The 23,916-nt window shown below is 36.0% G+C and overlaps 1 protein-coding gene across 3 annotated transcripts in view; it reads right to left on the bottom strand.

Moving 5' to 3' along the window:
• The window catches only part of PDS5B (PDS5 cohesin associated factor B), a 94,503-nt gene that overhangs the window by 12,418 nt on the left and 58,169 nt on the right, over positions 1-23,916 (bottom strand). For all 3 annotated transcript variants that reach the window (XM_065730207.1, XM_065730205.1, XM_065730206.1), the window contains exons 16-27: positions 23,498-23,637; positions 23,305-23,420; positions 21,478-21,583; positions 20,918-21,078; positions 20,178-20,301; positions 19,072-19,230; positions 17,791-17,859; positions 13,232-13,368; positions 8,494-8,617; positions 5,414-5,618; positions 1,124-1,238; positions 592-724 (exon numbers count right to left, since the gene is read on the bottom strand). In XM_065730207.1, coding sequence (XP_065586279.1) covers positions 592-724; positions 1,124-1,238; positions 5,414-5,618; positions 8,494-8,617; positions 13,232-13,368; positions 17,791-17,859; positions 19,072-19,230; positions 20,178-20,301; positions 20,918-21,078; positions 21,478-21,583; positions 23,305-23,420; positions 23,498-23,637 — 1,589 coding nt within the window. The remainder of the gene's footprint in view (positions 1-591; positions 725-1,123; positions 1,239-5,413; positions 5,619-8,493; positions 8,618-13,231; positions 13,369-17,790; positions 17,860-19,071; positions 19,231-20,177; positions 20,302-20,917; positions 21,079-21,477; positions 21,584-23,304; positions 23,421-23,497; positions 23,638-23,916) is intronic.

Here is a 23,916-nt window from a genome sequence, read left to right as displayed (position 1 = left end):
TGCCTCCTATTTATTTCCAGGGAAACTGTTCTGTCAGACTGCCCCCCTGCTGCCATCTGCCACATGGCAACAACATGGAGTGGGATGCCGGTGGGAAGGTTCAGCCTCTACTGCCATACCAACGTCCACCTCTGCCATCGTGGGCCAACATCATAAAATAGGAGGCATTTCTTCTAGTGCACTCCTCATACTATGTGATGCAAAAACTTCAAGAACAAGGTGAGAGTCTGTTCCATTCACTATATAATTCAAACTGGAGACATCTCATGAATGTATTTTACTCTTTTACATAACAGGATGATTTAAAAGAGTAAAACTTTTAGCTTATATACATCTAAAGGTAGCATTTAGTAATACTACTGAGATTGAAACAGAACGATGCCAAACTATTAGATTCTACTGAAACACAGGACATCTGTTACAATACATCTGACATCTAAACTGCAACAATATCATCACTACATTAAACAACATATGTCCTCTGTACAACTATATCAAAAGATATTTTCACACTGAGGTGTAAACAAAACTAACTCATTTCCAGAATCACGTCAAAATTAAACACATTTTCCAATCAAAAGCGTCACCTACTTCATTCATTTTTGCATCATCTGGTCCTTGAGCATCTTTAGTCTGCTTAATATTTTCTACCATTTTTCTGATAAATGCATGACTGTTGTTCTCGTTTTTAGCCATCAATATTTCCAGTATAAACCACAAGCACCTAAGGAGAAAGGCAGTACTCCTCATGAATAAACACATGAATAAAAACACTACTGTCAGAAAGTCACACTCAGAAAGTGGTTTACTCAAGTTTTACTAGTATTAGAAATCTAAGCAGTTTAATTAACTCCAGGAAATCCAATTCATTAGAAGGAAGAAATGAAGGTCAGGATGAGCATAAGGTGCAGGTTCTTCTGTAAGTCATCACAGAGCACCAAACAAGCACATACATTATTGTTCCACAGCGTTGCACAGTAATAATTGCCACTGTTACATGTACATGTATCAGCATACCTCATTAAATTAAAATTTTACTTAAAAAAAAAGTACTATCCTCAGAAAAATTATTATTAAATGAAACTATAATCCTCAGAAATAACAGTATTAAGGACAATCTTACTCTTTAATGTCCTTTAGTTGCTCGATGTCCTGGACTTTGACATAATCTGGGTCATGAGCTAGAAGATGTATTGTGTAAGGAACAACATACTCTGGTAGAAGCGACAAAAGTTTCTCTGAAAAGCAAAATAAAGATGCATTAAAATACTGCATTTCAAGAAGTACATTTTCCTAGAATATTTTCTACTGCAAAGAGCAAAATTTAAAGTCAGCATACACTAATCTAAAGTGTAAGTACATGCCACGTGCATCTAACATTTCCGTATGATGGTTTTGTTAATATCCATCTAATTGTTGATGTGTAGATGTTTCATACACACAAGAGTAGAGATTTTAACCACGTTTCAGGGCTGGGTATTTCCTAGCTTCCTTGAAAATCAGCCACAGTTCCCTCCACCCCCGAGTCCTTTCCTTGCTTCAAAACCATTACTCTGAAAGACTCCAAAAAGCAGATGATGATGAATCACAAAATCCACGTTAACTGCAATATCTGAGACCAGCTACTACTCCCTCTTACATACTGCAGTAGAAACTTGTTGTCAAGAGAATAGAAAAATAGCACTCAAAAAAAAAAAGTGAAAATGAGAACTTGCAGTCTCATTGCCACAAATGTTCTCAAACCTACAGCCCATCTCATCTCTTGGAGAAGGGTTAGGAGGTAAGCTGAAAGGTATTACAACGAAGTGGTGCACTCAAGTCTGAAAGATTTCCCACTTGAGCAGAGCAGATCAACTGAACTATGACATTCAAAGCATTCAGAACTTTTTCTACTATCTTGCATGACTTACAGCCAATGCTAAGCAAGGGCTGCAGAAGTCTTCCACATCACAACAGTCAGATAGACCAACTTTCCTCAGGATGGAAAAAAAAGACTACTACCAAAGACCCTCTGACAGTCACAAAGTACACACCCCCTAGGTAAAAAATTCCTGAGCTAACTGTGCAGACAGAGTTTCAGCACTTCGAAAGTTTGATAAACAGAATGAAAAGGGGTAAATGACAACAAAGATATACAAAAAAAACACTGCCTTCTCCAGCCTAATGTCTGAACAACTGAAGGATACAGAGCACATCTAAGCTATTAAAGCTGTGCCCTGTGCAACAGGCAGGATGATGGGCAAGGCATGCTAGTATCATGTGTACTGCTACGGTAAAGGCATCTCAGTGCTTGTGGCACACACAAATACATAGTATAAACATGTCTATGAATACATGTTTGAACGAACATATGAAGGAAAGGGGAAAATTCCTGGCTCTACTTTTGAAAATATCTAATCACATTTTTGAGCAAGTAGAATGTCACGAAAGATATGACCATATCCTCCCAGTGCAGTGACGGAGCACTGGCACAGCTGCACAGAGAGGTGGTGGAGTCTCCTTCTCTGGAGACGTTCCAGACCCGCCTGGACGCCTACCTGTGCAACCTGGGCTAGGGAGCTGCTTTGGCAGGGGGTTGGACTCCATGATCTCTGGAGGTCCCTTCCAAACCCTGCAATTCTGTGATTCTATGATCTCAAAAATCTTCCTTCAGTAAGCTTTAACTATCGTGAGTAAGAAGTCCAGACTTATATAAAAGCATTATAAACTATATAATTGTGTATAATCCTGTTTGAAAGCTATTTAAAAACCTATTAAAACACTGTTTTTTTTTCTTTAGAACTCCATTAATTGTATTCATGAACGTGCTTAAAAACTGTGCACATCAAAATAAAATAGATAATAGAAAGCAGATTTTAATGTGTTCAAAGTGACATTCAAATATTGACTTTAAAAACATCCTCCACTTCTTCAAGCACTGTTCTGCATTTCAGCCATCAGCTAAATAAGAAAAATAAAGAGGTGACATGAAGAAAAAGCAATTACGATTTCAGACCACTAGCAAAAATGGCTTGCCATAGACACATCTCCGGAAATACAAAGTTGTTTTAATTTTGAACTTAAATAGAAGGCTCATTAAGAACCCAGAAACACAGCTTCAGTAACTTCTTGACTTGTACACTTCATCATGTAACTACAGCAATAGTTTTCAACTGAGTCTGCCAAGCAAACTGAAAGAGATTCATTTAAAACATAAAAAGGATATATTGAAACATAGGATATGTAACCCTTATCATTACAAAAATAGTATTAACACAATCTTCTTTCATTTCTAATAGGAGAAGACTACCTGAAAGGCAGGATGGCTTCAGGGACATAAACTGTAAGTACTTGAAACAAGAACGTCCCCCAGATCCACATGATGCATCCATGAGCAGTTAAGAAAGTTTTTTCATTATTTATATTATTTTTTATAAATCAAGCTTTACTCTTGTGATTTTTCTACTTCCTGACTTGAAAGTACAAATACAGAAGTAGGAATCAAAGATTCCTGTGCAAGACAAGTCTCCACACAGAAAGAACTGGTAAGATGAAGGTACACAGTAAAGTGAATATCTTCTTAAGCAGCCTCCATGTGAACACCATTTAGAGAACATGGAGACCTCAGTGCAACTACCAGCCTTCCAGCATGGAGCACAGCCTCAGTTTTCTGCCTGGTACCTGTCCTTTGTACATTTCTCTGAGGCAAGGCATACAGCAATTTACCATCTTTTTAACAAATGCTGAAATACCCTCCCAAATTTCCTGGAATCACCAGTTTGTAGGTCCACAAAACTAACTGCATTAACAAAAGAAGCAGATTCTCATCTTCAGCTTTTTGTGGATGCGTTTTGAAGTACATACTAGGGTCATTCCTAGCAAGAGTTACTGCATGGCCATTAAGAAGTGTGAGACATAAACACCTAAGCAGTATGAACTTATCAGAAGTGGACTCCATCTATAATACACTGCAGTAATAATTTAATGAGAAATATACAGTTCAAGACTTTTTGTTTGTTAAAATCTCAGACTGGTAAATATGAGTATCACAGAATTAGCATTGTAACCCCCCAAAAATCCTGCGTGCTATAGCTAATTAGAAGTTCTCATAGATTACAGTATAAAATCCATTCAGTGCAATGACTCAAGGTAAGATTTTTCAGGAAAAAAAAAACCAACAAAATGCCAGGCACACTTCGAGGTCCTACTGAATTCAAGAGCTCTCATACACCAACTCTTCATTTACTTGCTTCTGAAGACTCTTCCACAGTAACTTTGCAGTATCTGTCTTCGTTCAACTAGGAAATCAGCAATTATGTTTAATTAGATAAGAAGGATTATACTTTCTTCCTCCAAAACTGAAATAATTTTTCAGCTTTTAAGAGGAATAATCTGAGGATGACTTAAAGGCCTTTGCTGAATGGAGTTTTCTTTTTTACCTGTTATTGAGCAGAGAGAAAAACGTACTGGCTTCCCCCCCAACTGTAAATAACAACACACAAAAGGATTTCTCTGCAGACTTATTCTCTGATCTAAGTCTAACGGGACTGAATCACACAGACTGACACGGCTAATAAAAATCTGTGATTCATAAATGCAGGATGAAATCTGTTATCTGACAGCATCCATGAGAACAGATTCACAAAACACAAAACTCCAAGACAAAAAAAAAATCCACATCATTTCACAAATGTCAGAGCCAAGAACAATCAGTAATCCTCTAAAGAAATAAAACTTTCAAAGACACTTCCTCAAAATGCCATGAGCTCCTCAGAGAGGTCGATGTTATCATACATCTATATACTGGTGTAGCCAAACATGCACATGCAGTATGGTCATCTGTGCAGTCAAAAGGGACAAAGAATGATTTTAAGAGAAAAATAGCTAATGTTAGTCCGTAATAACTTAAAAAGCATTGCTATGATCGGACTGCTGTTACTGGGAAGAAAGGACTTAGATGAACTCATCCTAAGCACGTACAAACACAGCCCTTTGCCAGCATAAGACAAGATAAGAAGCTACTTGGTACAGCAGCTCAAAGAGTTAATTTACTGCAGCATTTAAAGCATTACTAAGGTTGCATATTATTAATTACTTCAGCAATATTAATTATTGCTACGTCGATTAAAACAATTAACCATTACATTCAAACAGTACACATCTGCCTTTGAAAATCTGTTTCACTTCTAATATACTTTGGCATGAGCATTAACAAAACTTTTAAAGAAACCTGAAAGACCTCAGTCGAGCCTGTTGAAATGCAAAAGAAAACCTGGACTCTGTTTTCAGCTTTCAATAGAGACCTGTAAGTAAAACTTACCAAAAATTGACAGCCACTCTGCGTATTAAAACAGGAAACAATATTTTCACAGTGTATTAACATTAACCTATGAATTCCAGCACTTGTACCAAAAAGTGACTTCTATTCTCTTACCACTAACTGCTGCATGTTGCTTCAGATACTCCCTTCTGACATTTATGTTCTTCACAAGGCACTGCCTAGCATGAGCTCTTCTCTCCTTCACGGGATCTTTTGCACACAGTGCACAAATAGCCATATATTCAAGAGGCAGCCGTAGTCTAGAAAGCCCTTTGTGAAGTTTCTGAGCAAATATTTGCCTCACTTGGTAACATTCATCCTATTAAAAACAAAACAAAAACAAACAGTGAACCTCTCTAAAACTAATACAGAGTGCGAATTAAAACACAGAAGGCTGGGTTAATGTCACAACTTCAGATCCTGCCACCACAGAAATGGAGGGACTATAGAAATGCTTGGGGTTTTTTTGTTGTTGTTTTTTTTTTTTCTAATACCAATTCAAAATGATTCAACTGAATTAATCAGCTGAAGTTTCTCTGAATGTGAGGAAGAGTTATGTCTCAGACTGTGGAGAAAGATGCCACCCTAGGGATCCAAGGCCTGACTTGACATAGTACAGAGGCACAGAAATTGATTGCAGTAAGATCACTCAGTCCACGGGCCAAATGTAAAGGTCTGCATTGAAACACTTTAACCACCAGTAACCACTCTATTGATTTCAATACTGCAATTTCACAAATTTTCATCAAGCCATTAACATTGGAAACAGAGTAACATTTAACAGAATTAAAGGTCACATGCTTAAGAAATTACCAAACGTTTCCATCATAATGTAGAAACCTACGAATCATGACTGACCACAGAAGGGGATAATTTGAGACCAACAGTTGTCCATGAACACAAAGTAAAATAATACCAAGGGGAACAAATGTACTCTTACAATTTATTAAACAATGTATTCCCAGAGGAGATACTAACTTTAACATTCCCTGTATAAAAAGAGTCCACAAATTTGAGGACACCTTTTAAGGCCAAGAAAGGTTATCAGATGCAGGTGTGTAAAATGCAGAGGAAAATGTACTGTAAAATTTTTTATCCCAGTAAAAAAAGATCGAGAGGAAAAAGATTTGTTATATCTAAATATGAAGAAAAAACATCAACAGGAATAAATACCTATTAGGTGAAATGACAGCTCTGAAATCAGAAAACATTTAGAGGGTTTCCAGGTATCAGCCAACAGGAAGAGCAGAGACAAAACCTAGTCACTGGTAACACCCAATCTGCTGATCTTGCAAATGGGGTTAAAAAAATATATGCCCCCTGAACAAAAACTACATCCAGAAGAAATTCCTCAAGCCCTGTTTTCCCTTTGGACTTGATGCCATAGCCTTCCTCTACAGACTCATTTTGAAACCCTGAAATGCCAGTTGACTGAAGCTGCAGCAACCCACACTGCAAACTCCATCTGTGAGATATACTCGAGGTCTACTGCATCTGGACATGGTGTCCCTTCACAGTAAATCCACCCCTGAGCAGAAGGATGAGAAGATGGAGCTGACTTCCCCTGCACTTTAACATTATGTACGTTCAATCTCTTTAGAAACCTTTAGAACAGACTTTGGCATAGTTGGAATGACAAAAAAGGAAATCCTCCTTAGTTTAGAGTTAAGGGAAGGTATGGTTGGTTGTGATAGATGTCATTGTGAGATAAAAATTGGAATGATTTTTATTTCTTTATCTCCTAATATCAAGAATAACCATAAATTAAGCTCATTACACTAGTTCACTCAGAGGAATAGGGACCAAACTCAGCCAAGTTCTACCTTTTTTTTTTTTTTGTTTCCCCTGGATACCATTACCACTACAATTTAGAACTGACAATTAGAACTGCATTTTCAATATTTAATCTTAAATCTGATCTGAAAGTCTTTTGAATACTAAAATACTCAACACTATTTTTTACTCTCTTTCAACATGGAGCTTTGCTGACATACCAATTTGTTCTGTAAAACAAAGAACGTTGCTGCTGGTGAGATTATAGGCTCGGAAAATACACGCATTACTTATTTTAAAAGGACTAAAACTATGTGCACTTAATCATCGCGAAGTTCCTGCTTTTAAAGAAAGGGGCAAAACCATTTAATTGTGTATTCTACACTCAAGTAATTCCACATTAGAGAATGTGGCATTTTCTCAGAAAAAATAAAATATATCATGCACAGAAATACAGTAGAACACATGAGACCATAATAAATTTTAAAAAACTAGCCTTTTTCCTTTTGTTTTATCTGCTTCCTGATCCGTCCACTTGAAGCAAATTTGCTGTAAGTTAAGTTATGGAATTCCAGAGTTGGCCTCAATGTCACCCGTGTGTCCTAATCTCTGGCTAGACTTGACAGTGACAAAAAAGGACTACACATTGTCCAAAGAGCTCATGTCCACCAACAGTAAATTAACTTTAGTACTTGACATAAGCACGTGCACATATATACCTGCAAACATTTGACAAACATATACATAGATCATATTATCTCCCACATAGATAATATAATCTAGAAGTGTAGGAAACCCTGAAACCCTCGCAGTCACTCTGCACCTGAGGATCTGAACTCTACAGCCTGAAACAAAGATGAAAACTGCAGAAAACCTCAAGATCTAGAAGAGTTATTATTAAGTATACATAATCCATTAGATGCTTCGTGGATCAGTAAAACAGAATTTGTCCTGGAAAAGCTTAGTCTAAATTTTGGTAAACAAATACGAAGGTCAATCAATTACTGTAAAACTTACAAAGCTCAGAAAAATGAATAGAGAGGAATTCCGTAGCTTTACTTTTAATTTGAAAGTTATTTCCTTTCTGCTACTTCAGTCTCAAAGGCAGAAATTCAGGATGACAATTCCCAATACCTCATGTGAGAACACTCCTCACTCTTCTGCAATTTAAAATATACCAATAACCTTTACAGACCCTCACGTTCCAAATGCATTCTGCCAAGTATCCAGAAAGGAAGACCTCTGTTGTCACTGCAGTCCAACATACCTAATTCTCACAATCAGGATTATGAACTGGAAAAAACAAATTTATGCCAACCCTGATGTTTTTGCATAAAACCAATTAGCAGAAGTATATGCAACAAACAACATATACACAGACATAGCTGCCAATATCCCACACATGACACCCGACTTCTTACGTTTATGGCTAGTGCACACAGCTGGTACTGTTCTAAGGTGATGATTTCATGGTAACAAGGTTCTTGTGCCAGCTTCACAATAGCACTACCTGCAGCCAACCTCAATCGAGACATATCAGGTTTACTGAAAAACAAGCACACGGGTTATGAATTAATAAAAGAACATCATATTATTTGACTTAATTAAATTTCAGTGAATTAGCATTGCTGAAAGACAGGTATTTTAAAAAGAGTATTTTAAAAAGAAGGAAAAATTTCCACAGACTTGGCCTCCACACCGCCCCAGTTCCTAGACAACAGCACAGAAGTTGCTTTCACTTCACCAGATTTTATAGTATATTACCACATGCCTATTCCCTTTGCAATGAAAATATTTCTCAGAACTTCCTGGAAGTTCAACGTGGACATAAATCTGTTTTAGTGGCACACTGTATCAGCACGGTGCAGGCTGCCTTTCAGAGACCTCGTTAGATCTCTCACATACTTCTATTCAGCATGCTCGTCTTCCTTCAGCAGGGGGCTCCCACCAAAGAAACAGCCCACTTCCAGTGCCCAGACTTTCTTGTAGTGATAGATAGCTCAAAATCCAGGCTGCACCTCCACACAAATTTATATTAATTAGATACTTCTATAGGTGACCAAGCAAATTGTATTTTTAAGACAACGGCAAAAAGGATGTAACAACCAAAAATATTTCTAACATATTGGAAGTACTATTACTTGACTTGCATGTGCAAACTGTATTCCTACCTAGCACAACACTCCAAGCATTTGCTATTTTTCATATCAAAAGATGAAGAGATTTTTTTCTACAGACTGTAACCACGTTTACAAAGGTCCCCAAAATATCAAAAGTACCATCACATGATTTTTGCAAATTGATATCCACTTAACGAGTCCAGTAATAAACTTAGTTTGGCTTTTACTCTTAGAAACTTTATCACAGAAAAACTACATTACTACTGCCTTTCTTCGGATCAAGCAGTAAAACAAAGTAAAAAGTTTTATGTCTCACTTAAAATACTCACTAAAGAATTATACCCAGTAGTATTAAGCACAGCCTTTTCCTTTGATATTTTGGAGCAAGAATCAAATTGTATTCCAAATTAAAAATAATCACTCATTCGAGCAGGATTAGTATCATCTAATTTCTTCACCATCTGCCCTTTATTCTTTCCAACAGGAAGCACTGTATTCCTAAGCTTATCATTACCATGAAAACTGTAGAAAGTCTTTAAAGAATAAGATTAAAAGCCACTGTTAAACAGAATCCACAGTAAAAATACCTGAAGAGCTTTAACTTTCATATTATCAAATCAGATCTTATATACACTTCAGCATTTTATGGAAAAATCAAACAGATTGTCAGCAACCAGATGACAGGACAAAACTACACGAGATTTCAAATAGGACAGGAAAATTATCACAGTAATATCTAGTCCTCAAATGTTAAATTTCATTTTAAATTACATCTACTAAGCAAATCCAATAAAAATTTGATTTTTGCACACCAGTGACAACTGAGCAGTAACTTACTGGTACAAGAAAAGATGAAATTTAGAACTTTCAGTCTTTAGCTTTGGCAGTGATAGCAATTAATTCTGAAAATTGAATCAAAAGACATTTCACATACAAGATGGCTGAAACTTTGTGGAGTATATGTAACGTGTTCTTGTTTCCCAGAAATACCTATAGCATGCAAGCATGCTGCAGGAAGGGGGAGGTGGACAGTGTTATGCATTTTAATGACTCAAGATGAACCTATTTCCCAAGAGGATTGTACTAAAATGAAACTCTTAAAAGATGTACCTTTTAGCAACTGTTGTAACCAAACATTTTCCACTCTGTATTATCCCAACATACACAATTCAAATTAAAATTTCAGCCTGATGTAATTGAAAACTTTAGTTACATCTAGACACTTTGAAAATAGACATTTCAGATACCCTCGTCATATCAGAGACTCCCTAAGAGCTAAAAGGGGGACCTGGACATTTATTTTCTGCAGTGCTATTATTGCTGCTGAAGATCAGATGTTTGAAATCAGAACGGAAACGCAACCACATGAAAAGACGTTATCAAGTGTCAATTACTGTGCTGGGATGCACAAAGTTAACGCAAATAAATGTATCTTCAAAATACACCTAGCATATAATCACCTCTCACTTCACAAACTGGTAGTTAAGATTTTCCTTTTCCTCCACAGAGTATAAACACCAGTGTCCCGTATTGTAAGCACCTTCCATTTTCCACGGAATAAAATGTTTCTTCTAAAAAGAGCCCCTGACATTGTCGTGTGTCAGATGGTGTGGCAGGTTATTATTACATAGGGTGGAACAAAGAAGTTCTAAAAGCCAAAGATTAACTTTTTTTTTTCTTGGTGAGCTTCAGTGTAAGGAGAAATAAGAGACAGCCTTTCCAAAAGTCTCAATGCAGGTTCATATGTAGCATCAGTACTTCCCACAACTGCTAGCATCCCCCGGCATCTAATTTTATGCTCAGTATAGATTAAAATTCTACTACCAATAAGGCACACAATATCCAGCTAATCAGAAATAGAAAATCAGTACCATATTGAATTTTGAATTTGTAGAAGTGTTTGTAATTAATAAATAAATCAAATACCCGGAAAGCACAACCGAGACAGCATTTATTGACAAAGTTCAATATTAAACAAACTACTCCTGACACCTAGAGAATTTAATTTACATATGCTAACATTCCAAAGTAATTAAAAGCAATTCAACGAAGTCAACAATCTTTCTATATCGAAGTGAGAAAGACGAAGAGACAGGATTTGTTTGTTTTTTTTCCAAGTGGGCCCTTGTCTTCACACCCTACTCTAGGCTGAATCATGCTTTGAAATTTAACAGATGCCATATCTTTACATGGTCACTGAAGAAGTGTAGCTGTGTAGATTTTAAGAAGAATGAGAACTGAGTCGTTTTTATGGTTGATTAAAAAATACTTGTTACAGAATCTTTAGTACAACCTTCTAATGATGTGGAACAATAGGATTACAACACTTTATGACAACACAGTGAACGGCAATAAAAATGATTACAACATGACTTTCAGCCTACAAGAGGCCAAATGTGTCCTGAACCCAGCCACCCTCATGTAATTCAATTATCTTTAGCAAGTTACACATTATTATTTAAAAGAAAAACGCAAGCCACAAACACAAAAATTGGCACTACACAGAACAGCAGCTTTGTGAGGTTCCTGATGGCACATTTACCCAGTTCCATTTCTGTCCTTTTAGATGGCATCACATCTCTTTGGCACATCAGCCACTCCGCTCAGTTTGTGTCACCAGCAAAAGGTACACTCTGTCCCATGATCCAGACCATCAAGGAAGGTGTTAAAGAGGCTGACCTCTTGGGTACACCACCAGTTACTGGCCCTCAGCTAACACTTTGTGCCCCTGATTACCATGCTTTGGGCTTGACCACTCAGAGAGTTTAAGACAAGAGTTGAAAGCCTTCCTGAAGTCGTCAAGGTTATAGATTATATGCACTGCTCTCTAGTCATGCTACCATTGTTGAATCCATGCTAACTACTTTTGGTGGCTTTCATGTACCTGGAAATGGTTTCTACAATTAGTTGCTTTGCCACTCTTCAAAGACCAAGGTGTGTATGAGTAGCCAATAGTCAGTTTTTAGGGTCCTCCCATGAGGAGTCATGGATTTGTGTTTGTGTAGATAGCTTAAGTATTCCCTGACTCTTCCAAGAGTTGACTTTAGTTTTCTCCAGACATTCCCCTGTTCTCTACGTCCTGAGATTCTTAAGGCTGCTCTTGCTAGTTAAGGCTGAGACAAACACTACATTCAACACCCCAACCTTTTCACGTCCTACACCATGAAGGCTCCTACCCCATTCAGCAGTGGGTGCACACCTTCCATTGTCTTCCTTTTGTCACCTGTGCACAAGCCCACCTTGTTGTCTTTGACACCCCTCACCAGATTTAATTTCAGTTGGGCTTTGACTGCCCTAATTTTGTCTCTATACTTTAGACTCTTACTGGCACAATCCATGCATACATTTAACAGCTTCTGTAGACACAAGTTTTCAACATTTGGAAAACATTAATGCCTGAAAACTTGTCGCTTCTTCTACAGCAGAAGATCAAGAAAATACCCAATAAAACAACTAAGTTGTCAAACAACCATCTAAATAAGAAATTATTTATTGAGAATTAATCTTCTTTACACATTACCAACTTCATTTCACTTCCAGATGCCTCCAGGGAATAAAGTCAGCCCTCAAACAGAAGTGCCTTATGTACTAGCTATTCCCACCTGGTTTCTGGCAGCACGATGGGAACAATGCACTTGCAATATGCTGGCAACTACGTTGCATATGCTCAAAATCCATAAGCAGCCTTTCTCATAAAACAACTGGAACATCAGCAACAGTAAGATACACGAAAAATTTAAAACCTATTTTCAGCAGTATAGAGGAAGTTATTCAGTTTATTCTTGCACTCTGAGTAATGGTTCTTTAAAGAAGATTGAAAAACATTAAAATACAGCTGTATCTAGGGTGTTAAAATAAACTACCACTCAGAAAACTTCTATACGAATTCAGCCAAGCTTACCATTGAGTTCTTAAAAAACAAATCATACAAAGATTCTTATGAGGTAACAGAACAGTTTAAGTACTACTATGACTAAAATTCATGTGCTCTACCTACTGCACTGCCAGGGATATCAAAATGTTACCATCTGTTACATACCTAATTTTCCCCTGCTCTGTCAAATCTCCATCACTGTGTAATATTGTTGTTAGCAACCTTAGAGTAGAAGTTCCTGATTTACTGTGATTGTTCTTCATTCCTAGCAACCACCGAACCATCATCTTGATGGCCTGAATCTGAAAGATTTTAAGGTGCAAGAGTCAAATCACACATATGCCTCATTTAAAAAAAATAATAATTTTGTTTGTATTTAACATATCATAACATAATTTAACATATCATAAACATAATGTACCCACTATTATTTATGCTATAAACATATTACAAAATCACAACAATTTAAAATAATCAGTTTAACCAGAGTTTTCTCAAAGTGCTTTTTACTACTAAGAATGTAAGTTTGTCAAGACTGCAAAACATCATTTAAAATACTATGCCCACTACTCAAAGACAACTAGACAGATAACAATAAAGATTAAAAATGGTAACTTTTCACTGAAAATCTAAGGCATTTATTACAGCAAACTGAAGTAATACAACATTTAGTTACAGTTTGAGCAGTTTCTTCCAATAAGCAATCACATTCTGTACTGTGAAAACACCGTCTTAGTTGTCCTTATATCTACTCAACATTGTGTGATCAGCAAAACAATCTATACTTAAGAAAATGCTACTGGATCTAAATGCAAAACATTTCCATCTTCCTATAATTCCTATGCTTAAATAATCTCTACAAACTCCTGAGATATGTAACATCTGAATATAAAATTATTTAAAAAATGGAAATTAAAAACCACTTCACAGACATTTTGACCAGTATGGTATTAATCTGTATTAAGATAACTGGCCCCGGAAAAGAATATTTCTTTCATAGCTATTTAAAGAAAAGCCTCAAAGCCTGTTACTGAAGATAACTTGTTCTTTGCCAATGGAAACATCAAGTCTTTTGAGGCAAGCTTCCAGAAGTACGTAGAACCTAGCAGCTATCATGAAGAATTTCATATTTCTTTAGTGAAAGTAAAGCATGAATTTGGAGATTAAATTTGCTGTCTGAATTCTTCTGTCTTTAGTTTTCCTACGACATGAGAGCAGAGACAGCAACAAAAAGAGAACGAGGAATATCTTCTTACAGCAAAACAAAAACATTCATCTAAAACAAGCAGATATCATCTGGGGGTAAAAAGAAATCGAAAATCTAAAGATAAATATATATATATAAAAAAAACTAAATATGAAGCTAGGACCAGCAGAACCTACTACATGCTAAATCCAATTATTCTCTTTTAATAGAAATGTGATTGTACATAGTAACTTAGAATTGTGTCTTGCAGGGAAAGGGAGTTCTATCAACAACACTCAACATATTACTGAATGAAGTCTGTAATATAGTCGACTTCATTCATGTAAAACTGAACACAGTGGTCCCTTCAGGTCTGTAAATTCTGTCATTGTTATCTTCACTAGTTTATTTTTAGCTTCCACCAACAGAATTAACTATATGGGAACACCAGCAGGAGGCAGGCTTTCAAGAAGGTAAACCACAAATCAAGTTTGTGGAACAGAAATGAAATTCAGTCTTGCCCTGTCCCTCAATTGGTCTTCCACTGAAGCAGCTTGTAGGTATCCACTAGAAGATGATGATGACAATATTAATAGCACCAGCAGCTGTTTTGGCAGTCTATCTATTTAATTGTTTCACATCACAACCAGTACCGGTATCATTAATGCCTCCCATTTGTTGTGAAGACAAACATAACAGTTGTATTTGGTCTTCAAATAAGTTCTCTGTATGAATGTTCACTCCTAGAAGTGCATAACTGCATTAACACCAAACTACAGTCTATACAGATTTAGTCAGGGAAGAGCTACATGCTGCCTTGTGCCCCTACATCTCTGGTCAGCTCCAGATCAATTTTTATTTCAACCTTTGCTCCTCTTTTCCCTTCCACAGCTCCTAGTTTCTAAAAGGCCTACTACTCTAGTCAGACTACCATGTAGCAAGTCCAAAACCTCACAATTTTCCTTCATTTTTCCTGTCCCTTATTTCCCTGCTAGCGTTAACAATGTTTTGATGACATTATAAAAATGCTTCAGAATTAAATATTCCAATAAAATTAGTATGGGACAGGAAAATCCTCACTCGCTGCATCTAGCTACCAGAATACTTAAACATGAGTTTGCACCACCTTCATGTTTTAGATTTTATTTTTGCAGACAAATACGGTAACTACCAAAAAAAAATCAGGTTGAAAGGAATTTCACATTGTCCCCAGTCCAACCTTCTACTTCAAGGAAGATCAACTATGAAGTTAGTTTTATCCAGTTTGGTGTTGAAATCCTCCAAGATGAAACTGCACGGCTGCTTGGCAGCCTCCCTAAATCTGAACAGTTCCTCCCTTATATCTACTCCAAATCTCATTTCAGCATAGAATTCTCCTCTGATATCAAAAATTAAGGCTTAGATTATACACAGCGTCAGAGAAGTCAGAACACTGTATGGGTGAGAGCCACATTAAAGATCACAAATGACTCCCTAGTAGCAGATAAGACAGAATCATGTGAATTAGGTGCATGATAAGTGCAATCAAATACAATAAGACATGATTACTCTTGTCCCCAGAGATGATGTTACCACTGATTTGTCACAAGGGAAATGAAATTAATAACTAGCTTTACATAAACAATCAGCAGCAAATACGTATAAACCTTTAAAGATGAAAATTAACCAAAAAATATCAACAGCAAAGTATAGCCTTTATCTCTGATCTAGGATACCATCATACCCCCACTACAAAAACATAATGGGCTCCCATACCACGTAGTAATCCTAGAAAACAACCCTGCAAACACTGTCTCCCTACCCTCTCAATTGTACAATGACAACAGGTTGCTCAAATTTCCTCTACTCAAGTTTCTGGAGCCACAAATACCACAGAAATACCACAGAACTTCAAGGTTTGCCCAGTAACAAAAAATGGAACACTGCTTACATAAAATACAGCTAGAGAAGTAGGACTAGAAACCTAATACTGTAGGATATATTGAAAGAAACAAGAAATAATACTACCACTATGTAAGTCTCAATCTAGGTGCATGACACACTGAAATATTCATAATTAATCTTGCTAGTTTTAAGATAGTCATTAGATATATAAATAATTAAGTTACAAAAGGGGAGAATGGCTTTTAAAACCAAAGTAAAATACAGTCTACTAAGGGTATGGCCCGCACTCTTCATTAAATATAGGTTTTGCAGTGGTAACAAATGTTAATCAAATTTGCAGATCAGTGTTCACAATAACCTGCTTTCACTTGCCAATAAATGCTTCTCACAGCTTTCAAGCTTGCCTCAATGCCAACTTGCCTTAAGATTTTCTATGAGCCAATTTCACTTCCAAATAGCCAAGCTGTATAAAAAGTTTTATCGACAAAAAGCACGTTTTAAAGCTTCACAAATCTCTTCAAAAACGTATATGTCAAGCAACATTGACTACTCCAAGTTACACACACAACCACATAATCATAGAAGTGAAGTTATGTCTATTTTAAACTAGCAGGTTTTGGAGAGTACTATGTAACTATGGCATTGCATGCATAGGGAAAATACCTTTGCTGTAGTTGAATGAGTAGAAAGCTAACAAATCAGCTCCAAACATAACCAAATGTTTCCAGTCATTACTTTTGTACTAAGCTGGAAACCAAAGATCTTACTAAACTAGCAGACCAGGAAGTATTATGGCACACAGTTTAATAACTTCAATAGAGAAAGCAGAGGGTTTCTTAAAACCATCAGAGCAACTTTATTGAAAAGGCACTGGAAATTAAATAACTGCTCTAATTAACTTCAAAACAGCATTGCACAAAGTACGTGCATCTTCCTAATCACAAAAGAAAATGTTAAACTATTATATCTCCCTGATCTGGAGGAAGGGCATTTAGAAACAAAAGACAGACTTATACTGTAGAGAGTAGATCCTATGAGTGAAAAATGAACCGCCAGCAAGAACAGAAGTGGCAGTAACAAATTTATATCAGGGAACGAACAAGCTTCAGATTACATTTTTAGCACAGGTAAAGAAGAATATTTTCTTAAATACACATTATTGCTCTTCTCCACATGCAATGTAACACATGTACTCATTTGAGAGAAAATGACAAGTTCAAAAACAACTTTTTCCATATTCCAAAACACCACTGTGAGTCTCTTGAAATGTCCTAAACATTTCAAAAAAAGAGGAAAATGTTTTTATGATATTTAATTCCTGCTGAACAGGAGAAAAGAACCACACTAACTTCATTTCTATTAACATCTGGAATAGATTTCATGTGCAATGTTTACATAAGGATATAATAAATGACACTAAAACGTCATTGAAATGCATATTTAGTGTCTTCGTTTTATAAAAGAAATAGATGCTCCCAAAAGCAAGTTATTTTCTTCTGTCAATCCAAAAATGTGTTTTCTTATGAATCCATTAATTTAGGAATAGCTACTCCTTTTTACTTTAATAAACGTGAGAAGGAAACAGTTGACAGCTGTAGGAATTCAGACATTTAATTTTAATATCTATAGCACAATTCTAGAAAATGCTACTTACTTTGACAAGCGTTTCAGGAGACACTTCTTCATCTGGGACCCAAAGTTTTGTTGTCTTTTTTCCTGGAAGCTAAACAAAATTTTAGACTTTGTTACACTACTGTTACAGAAGTTTTCACTGAAGAGTAATCTCTTTCCTGCTTGCTTCTGGGAACAACACAGCAGCACTAACTGGTTAGCTTTATGCTTTACGTATTTTATAGAAGCAACCACTACAGAAGTAGGATACAGTTCTTGTGCTACTATTCAAACACCATATAGCAAATTCATCACTTGTAAAATGCTTTTTTTGTTATCTTGCTATTACCTGAATGTCACTGCTTTGAAAATAATCTTTATTTTTCATATCCAGTAGGCTGAAATCTCACATGCATACTTTTAAACAATAGCTTTCTCCCTAAACTCGGCGGACAACACACAAGTTATTTTTTCACTTTGTGAGCACTCTCAATACAGAAGTCTCATGCAGATTAACATTAAGAGACTCAGTTCATTTTAATTTCAAATGCATCATACTGCAGCAGTTTAACCTCGGCTGGCTGCCAGGTGCCCACCCAGCCACTCTCTTGGTTCTCTTATTTCTCCTCCTCAGCAAGATGGGGGAGAAAACCTGATAGAACAATTTGTGCATTTAGGCAGGATAGGGATATCACTCATCAGTTATCATCATGGGAAAAACATGCTCGGCTTTGGGAAGATTAATTTAATTTACTGCCAACTAAAAATCAGAGTCAGGCATTGAGAAATAAAAGCAAACCAAAACCATCTTCCTCCCACAGTCCTGCTTCTTTCCAGGTTCAACTGCAATCTTAAATATTCTACCCTCTTGCCTCCACCCCAACTGAATAGGGCAGGGAGAAAGAGAACGGGGTTGAGGGCAGTACGTAACACTTCATCCCTGCAGCTGCTTTGAGAAAGCTCACTATCCAAAGCCAATATACATAGTTCCTTAAAAAATAAAAAACACAACAAATACAACTTGCTCACTTAAGCAAGTGCAAGTGAAGTGCAAGTGATATCACTATTCCTACTTTTAAAAAGAGGCTAGACATGAGTCATTCCAAATGCTGTGCCATACTGCCACACACTTCTATCTTTTTTTTTTTTCTCTCTCTTTTTAAAGGACAACTAAATTAGTACTCCTTCCTTTCCTGTACAGTTGGGTCACACAGTACATGTGGAAATCCAAGGGTAACCATCTGCAAAAAGCAAGACCATCTCATCTATTTGATGAGCATCCTACAACAGGAGAATCTTAGAACAAAATTTTAACAGTACTTACCCTATCATTCATTAGCAAGTCTTTAACAATAAAAGTGGCAACCAAAGATTTCAAAGGGGCAGCAAACTGATCAGGTGCTAGCATGGCTATATGGCCAATAGTAACCAATGGTGTAATGAGATGTTCAAAATTGCTTGGATCCAGACTTTTATGCAGTGGCTAGAATAAAGGCAACAAATTCAAGTATTACTCATATAAATTATGTCTTATTTAGATCAAGGTTGGGGGGAAAAAGACATTCCTATTTCAGAAATACAATTTTTTAACATAAATATTTGTTATTCACGGTCATGTTCACCAATAGATCTCATACAAATTGAAAGAAAAGCTATCAAGAAGAAAAAGAAAAAATGGGTGGCGTAAGAAATGGTAGCCCAACCAGAACTGACTGTGTATCAATGAATTTAAAAAGTAATTTTCTATTGAAGAGGTGAGCAAAATACATTTCAAGATGGCAATTTCAGTAGTGGATTGATTCGCCCTCCAAGGTGATGGGCACTAATTAGAAAGAACATTTGCATTTTTAATTATGACATCTATTTAAGTAATTTATACCATAATTCAGTTTTTCGTAGTTTCTGTAACTTGACTTCTGTAATTTGACTATTCTGGGTCAATCCCAACTGCACTGAGGGGTGGTGTATAGGTCCTCTTTCCAAGAACAGTTCACATTTCAGTTTTACTCTATAACCTAATAAAATAAACAACCCTAAACAGGACCATAGAAGGAGCCCTCTAAAGACTAAAGACCAGGTAGTTCCAACCTCCCTGTCACGGGCAAGGACACCACCCACTACATCAGGCAGCCCAAGGCCCCATTCAACCCAGCCTTCAACAGCTCTAGGGAGGAGGGCATCCATATCTTCTCTAGGCAACCTGTTCCAGTATCATGATGGATCATCAGATGCTAAAAATAAAGAAGAAAATCATCTTCTACTACCATTTTAATGTCAAGTTGTATGGGATCAAAGGGAGAGAGAGCAGAGGGGAAAATACCTTCTGTAAGTTTGGTATAACTATGTACAATATGAATTGCCACTGCATCTCTTAATTTACATATGTACTATGAAAGATCAATAAAAAGAAATAAATATTTGCATTTTTACCTCAAATATCTGTGCAAACTGTGTTTCTTTGCTGGAAAATATTGCATTGATGCAGTGAATAGCATACTTGGCTTGACGAGGAGGTCCTTTTTTAGCTTTATGATGCAACACTGGAAGCAAAGCACTTGAAAAAAGGAAAAGAAAAAAAACACATGTACCTCCTCAAAAATAGATATCTTCAAAAAATATCAAACTAACAAAAACCACATATACGGAACACTGCACACCTCAGTAAAAATGCTAATTCTCCTGGTTTGGGCAATTTCCTCAAAGAAAGGGACCACCACAATGGTTTCTGTTGATAAAATCTCATGTGGCAAAATAAACATTTTATATCTGCACACAAGGTAATACAAGTATTCATTAGAGAAAACTGACAAATCCTTTTGTTACGGAAGCACAAGCTACTAAATGCTGTCGTCTACACATCCTCACTTTGTAGATATTAAATTGCAAAGAACATTTTTACATTGCTATACTTAATTTAGGAAAAAAGTGTAAGTGATTCTGAAGGGCAATTAAACAAATTACAGTATTACCAGCTAACACTGCTTCACATATATTTCACTTCTACACCTCAAAAAGTTCCTCCACTTTAAAGTCATTTAAATCTTTTGTTTTATCTGAAGTAATACCTTCTAACAAAAGAAGTGTAACAGCATACCATTCAAAGTTAGAATTGGAATGTCTATAATCCCATATAATTAAAAACACTACTCATAATAACATATACAACTTACGATCTTATATGAGGAAAGTCTTCTTCAATTTTGCTTCCTGTATTTTTGAAAATCTGTAATGCAGCTTCTGCCACCTTTTCATCATCCATTTTCAAGCAAGCCAGAAGAGATTCAAAAGTTTCAGCTGAATGAAATGAGATAGGATGTGTAAATGAAAGCACCTGTCAAAACAAACAAAAACAAATGTTAAATTTTTTAAAGGTCCACTCAGAATGCTCCTTCAAGAGTCATTTTTTGGCTATTATCTTGGAATATTTCTAATATGCTGCCTGTTCTTGACATACAACATTTCTTTCTTTTTTTTTAAGCATCTCTTAAATCTCTTTGTCTTTATACACAATCTTAAACAATTTTACTACATTTCACAGTCTCAGTTATGTCCGTTTCTGTAAGCCTGTGTAACCTTCCAGGGGCTACATCTATATCACCAAGTACTGGGTTAGAGCAGAAGCTGGTCTTAAGAGAAACATATTACTAATTGCTAATTACAAAATTATTTTAACTGTAATAACCTTACGGAGAGTTTTCATATGCATATGGACAACCAAGAGTACACTTGCCTTAAGCAATTCAAGACCTGCTCTGATTGCCTGGTCAGTAGGCACACCCTCATCTTCATCATCAGCTGTTCCATCTATAGATTTGTTTACTTGCTTGATAAGGGCACTGAAGAGAAAGACAAAATCACAGCCTTGAATATACTGCAATTCCATTCTGTTTGACTGCTTTCATAAGTTCAGGACATGCACTTATTAAATAAACTTAAGACACATAAAACATAAACCTATTATAAAATAACTGCAAGTCAACTGCATACATTATCCAACTGCCCTCATCTCCCAGTAAGCATTAAGCCAAAAAAAAAAAACATTTATCTATCCTCATTTAAGCAGTATATATAAATTACTCTGGAAGGATGATCCAAGCAAGAAAACAATTTGAGCATTAAAGTAACAAATGCAGGTAAGAACTATGAGTTTACTAGTTCCTATGGATTCTTAAAAACTGATGGACAATAACCATCAATAAAAGTAGTAGGTAAACAGCTATTAAACAGCTGTTCTGGAATTTTGATGAGAAATTTAACAGACACCTCCTGCATAATTCTCCTTGACTGTAATGCTTGTTTTCTCTTACACTGTAACCTAGGAAGGTAAATGGTGATTATCCAAATGATCCTGTTAGTGAGTGCTATAGGCAGCTTCCCTGCCAAGGACCAAACAATATTCAGAATACTCCTCCAGTACATTCTGTAAGGGATATTTATAATCATTGAGAGTAAACTAAGAAGTAGATCTCCTACTAAGGCTTTCATTTTTTTATGCACCAAACTGGACAAAAGTAACTACCAGTAGGGAGACGAAACAGTCTGGCAGTATCAAAAATGAAGGAAAAATTTAGTGAAAAATTTACAAAGATGGAAGATGATCAATTCTGTAAGCAAAACTAAAAATACCTGTTTTCTTCCTTCTTTTCTTCCTTTTTTATTTGTTTTCTTTTTTTTTTTTTTTTTTTTTTACAAAATTTCTCCCCTTCTCCCCGTGTTTACTTTAAGGCAGTCAGCATTGTACATAGTGAAACAAACATCGCAACTTACCATATCTGAATATTACTTTAAACATACATTTCATATTGCTTCTGTCATGTTTTTTAATATACATCCAAATTTGAAAGCAAAAATCTAGCTGTACTTTATCCAAGATCAGAAGTAAAACTGTTTCTGAAAGATTTTTTAGATGAAATCTCAATGGCACCATTACATTGTGTATGTGATAAGAATAAACTGAAAAACTCAAGTACTTAAAATTGTCAGTTACTACAGCTGGAATTAGCAGATAAGAATTTACCAGTATTTAGAACTAGGTTTCTCTAAAACACTACCGCATATCTCAGATATATCTATTAAATAATTATTTCAGCAATTACTTTTTTCACTGTCATAATTTCATTGGCTTACTCCTGATTAAACACTTGGTGCCTCAACACCACAACCTTTACTTCCTCAGTTAAATTACTCAGTCTAGGTTACTATGAGCTAATACTCTGGATGAGAATTTTTAATTAAGTTTTTCAATAGCCATGGACAGAAATTTCCTTTTAAATAAGGCAGTCATTCACAAACCAAACTTCCCCCATGAGTAACAAATCCATTTTTGCTGACAGTTTATCCCAGCTGTGATGAATGACAAACAATTGTGTAGTTACACTCTGAATGAGGAGACAGAAATCCCTTAGCAAGGAAAAACATAAGAATATACTGCTGGTCAGTGGGCCGTAAAAATTCCCCTCCCATAATGAATCCACTATTGCTTGTGCTTAAAGGCAAAATTAGAAATTCTAATTTCAAATTATGTGACCTGCAGTCCACAACACACACATAAAATTACCTGATGGATTCTGTATCAATGTGCACAGGAGCAATTCTCTCAAGAAGAAACTTAATCATCTCCAAGAAAGGATTTGTTGGTTGTTTCGGGTTGCCCAATTTCTTTGTAATTTCCCTCTGCAATGTAAGTTTCAGTTACAGTTATAACCAATTTATTTCCCAAAACATTCATGTATGCTAAGAGCTATTCTTACCACACATCCCTCAGCCTGTTTGCACGAACATGTTGGGCTAACAAGCATTTCTAATTGACTTCTTATTTTTTCATCATCTTCTAGAACTTGTGTGAATTTCTTCATGAAATCTTGAGCTTTCCCTGGATCAGGAAGGTTTCCTTAAAGCATGCAAGAGAAATTACTATTTATTTCAATAAATATTAGGACTAAGTTATACAAGTTACTTTACAATGACTTATAATGTTTTAATCAACTTTACAAAATGCATTTCTAAGCTATGTGTTAATATTTTACATTTCATATTTTAACAAGAGAATTTATTGACAAAGTATTCATATGCTTTGAAAGAAATGTTTCATGGTTTTAATGCAGTAGATGCTAAGCAAAACTGACATGGAAAATCATATCTAACTGTAGGACCATTAGTTCAAAACAAG

This window comes from Cyrtonyx montezumae, unplaced genomic scaffold (genome assembly GCF_038088225.1).
Source record: "Cyrtonyx montezumae isolate F1298 unplaced genomic scaffold, pur_monq_1.0 scaffold_12, whole genome shotgun sequence".
In the NCBI taxonomy this organism is placed as follows: Eukaryota; Metazoa; Chordata; class Aves; order Galliformes; family Odontophoridae; genus Cyrtonyx; species Cyrtonyx montezumae.
The sequence above is the reverse complement of the archived record's forward strand: the minus strand, read 5'-3'. Positions and strand labels throughout refer to the sequence as shown.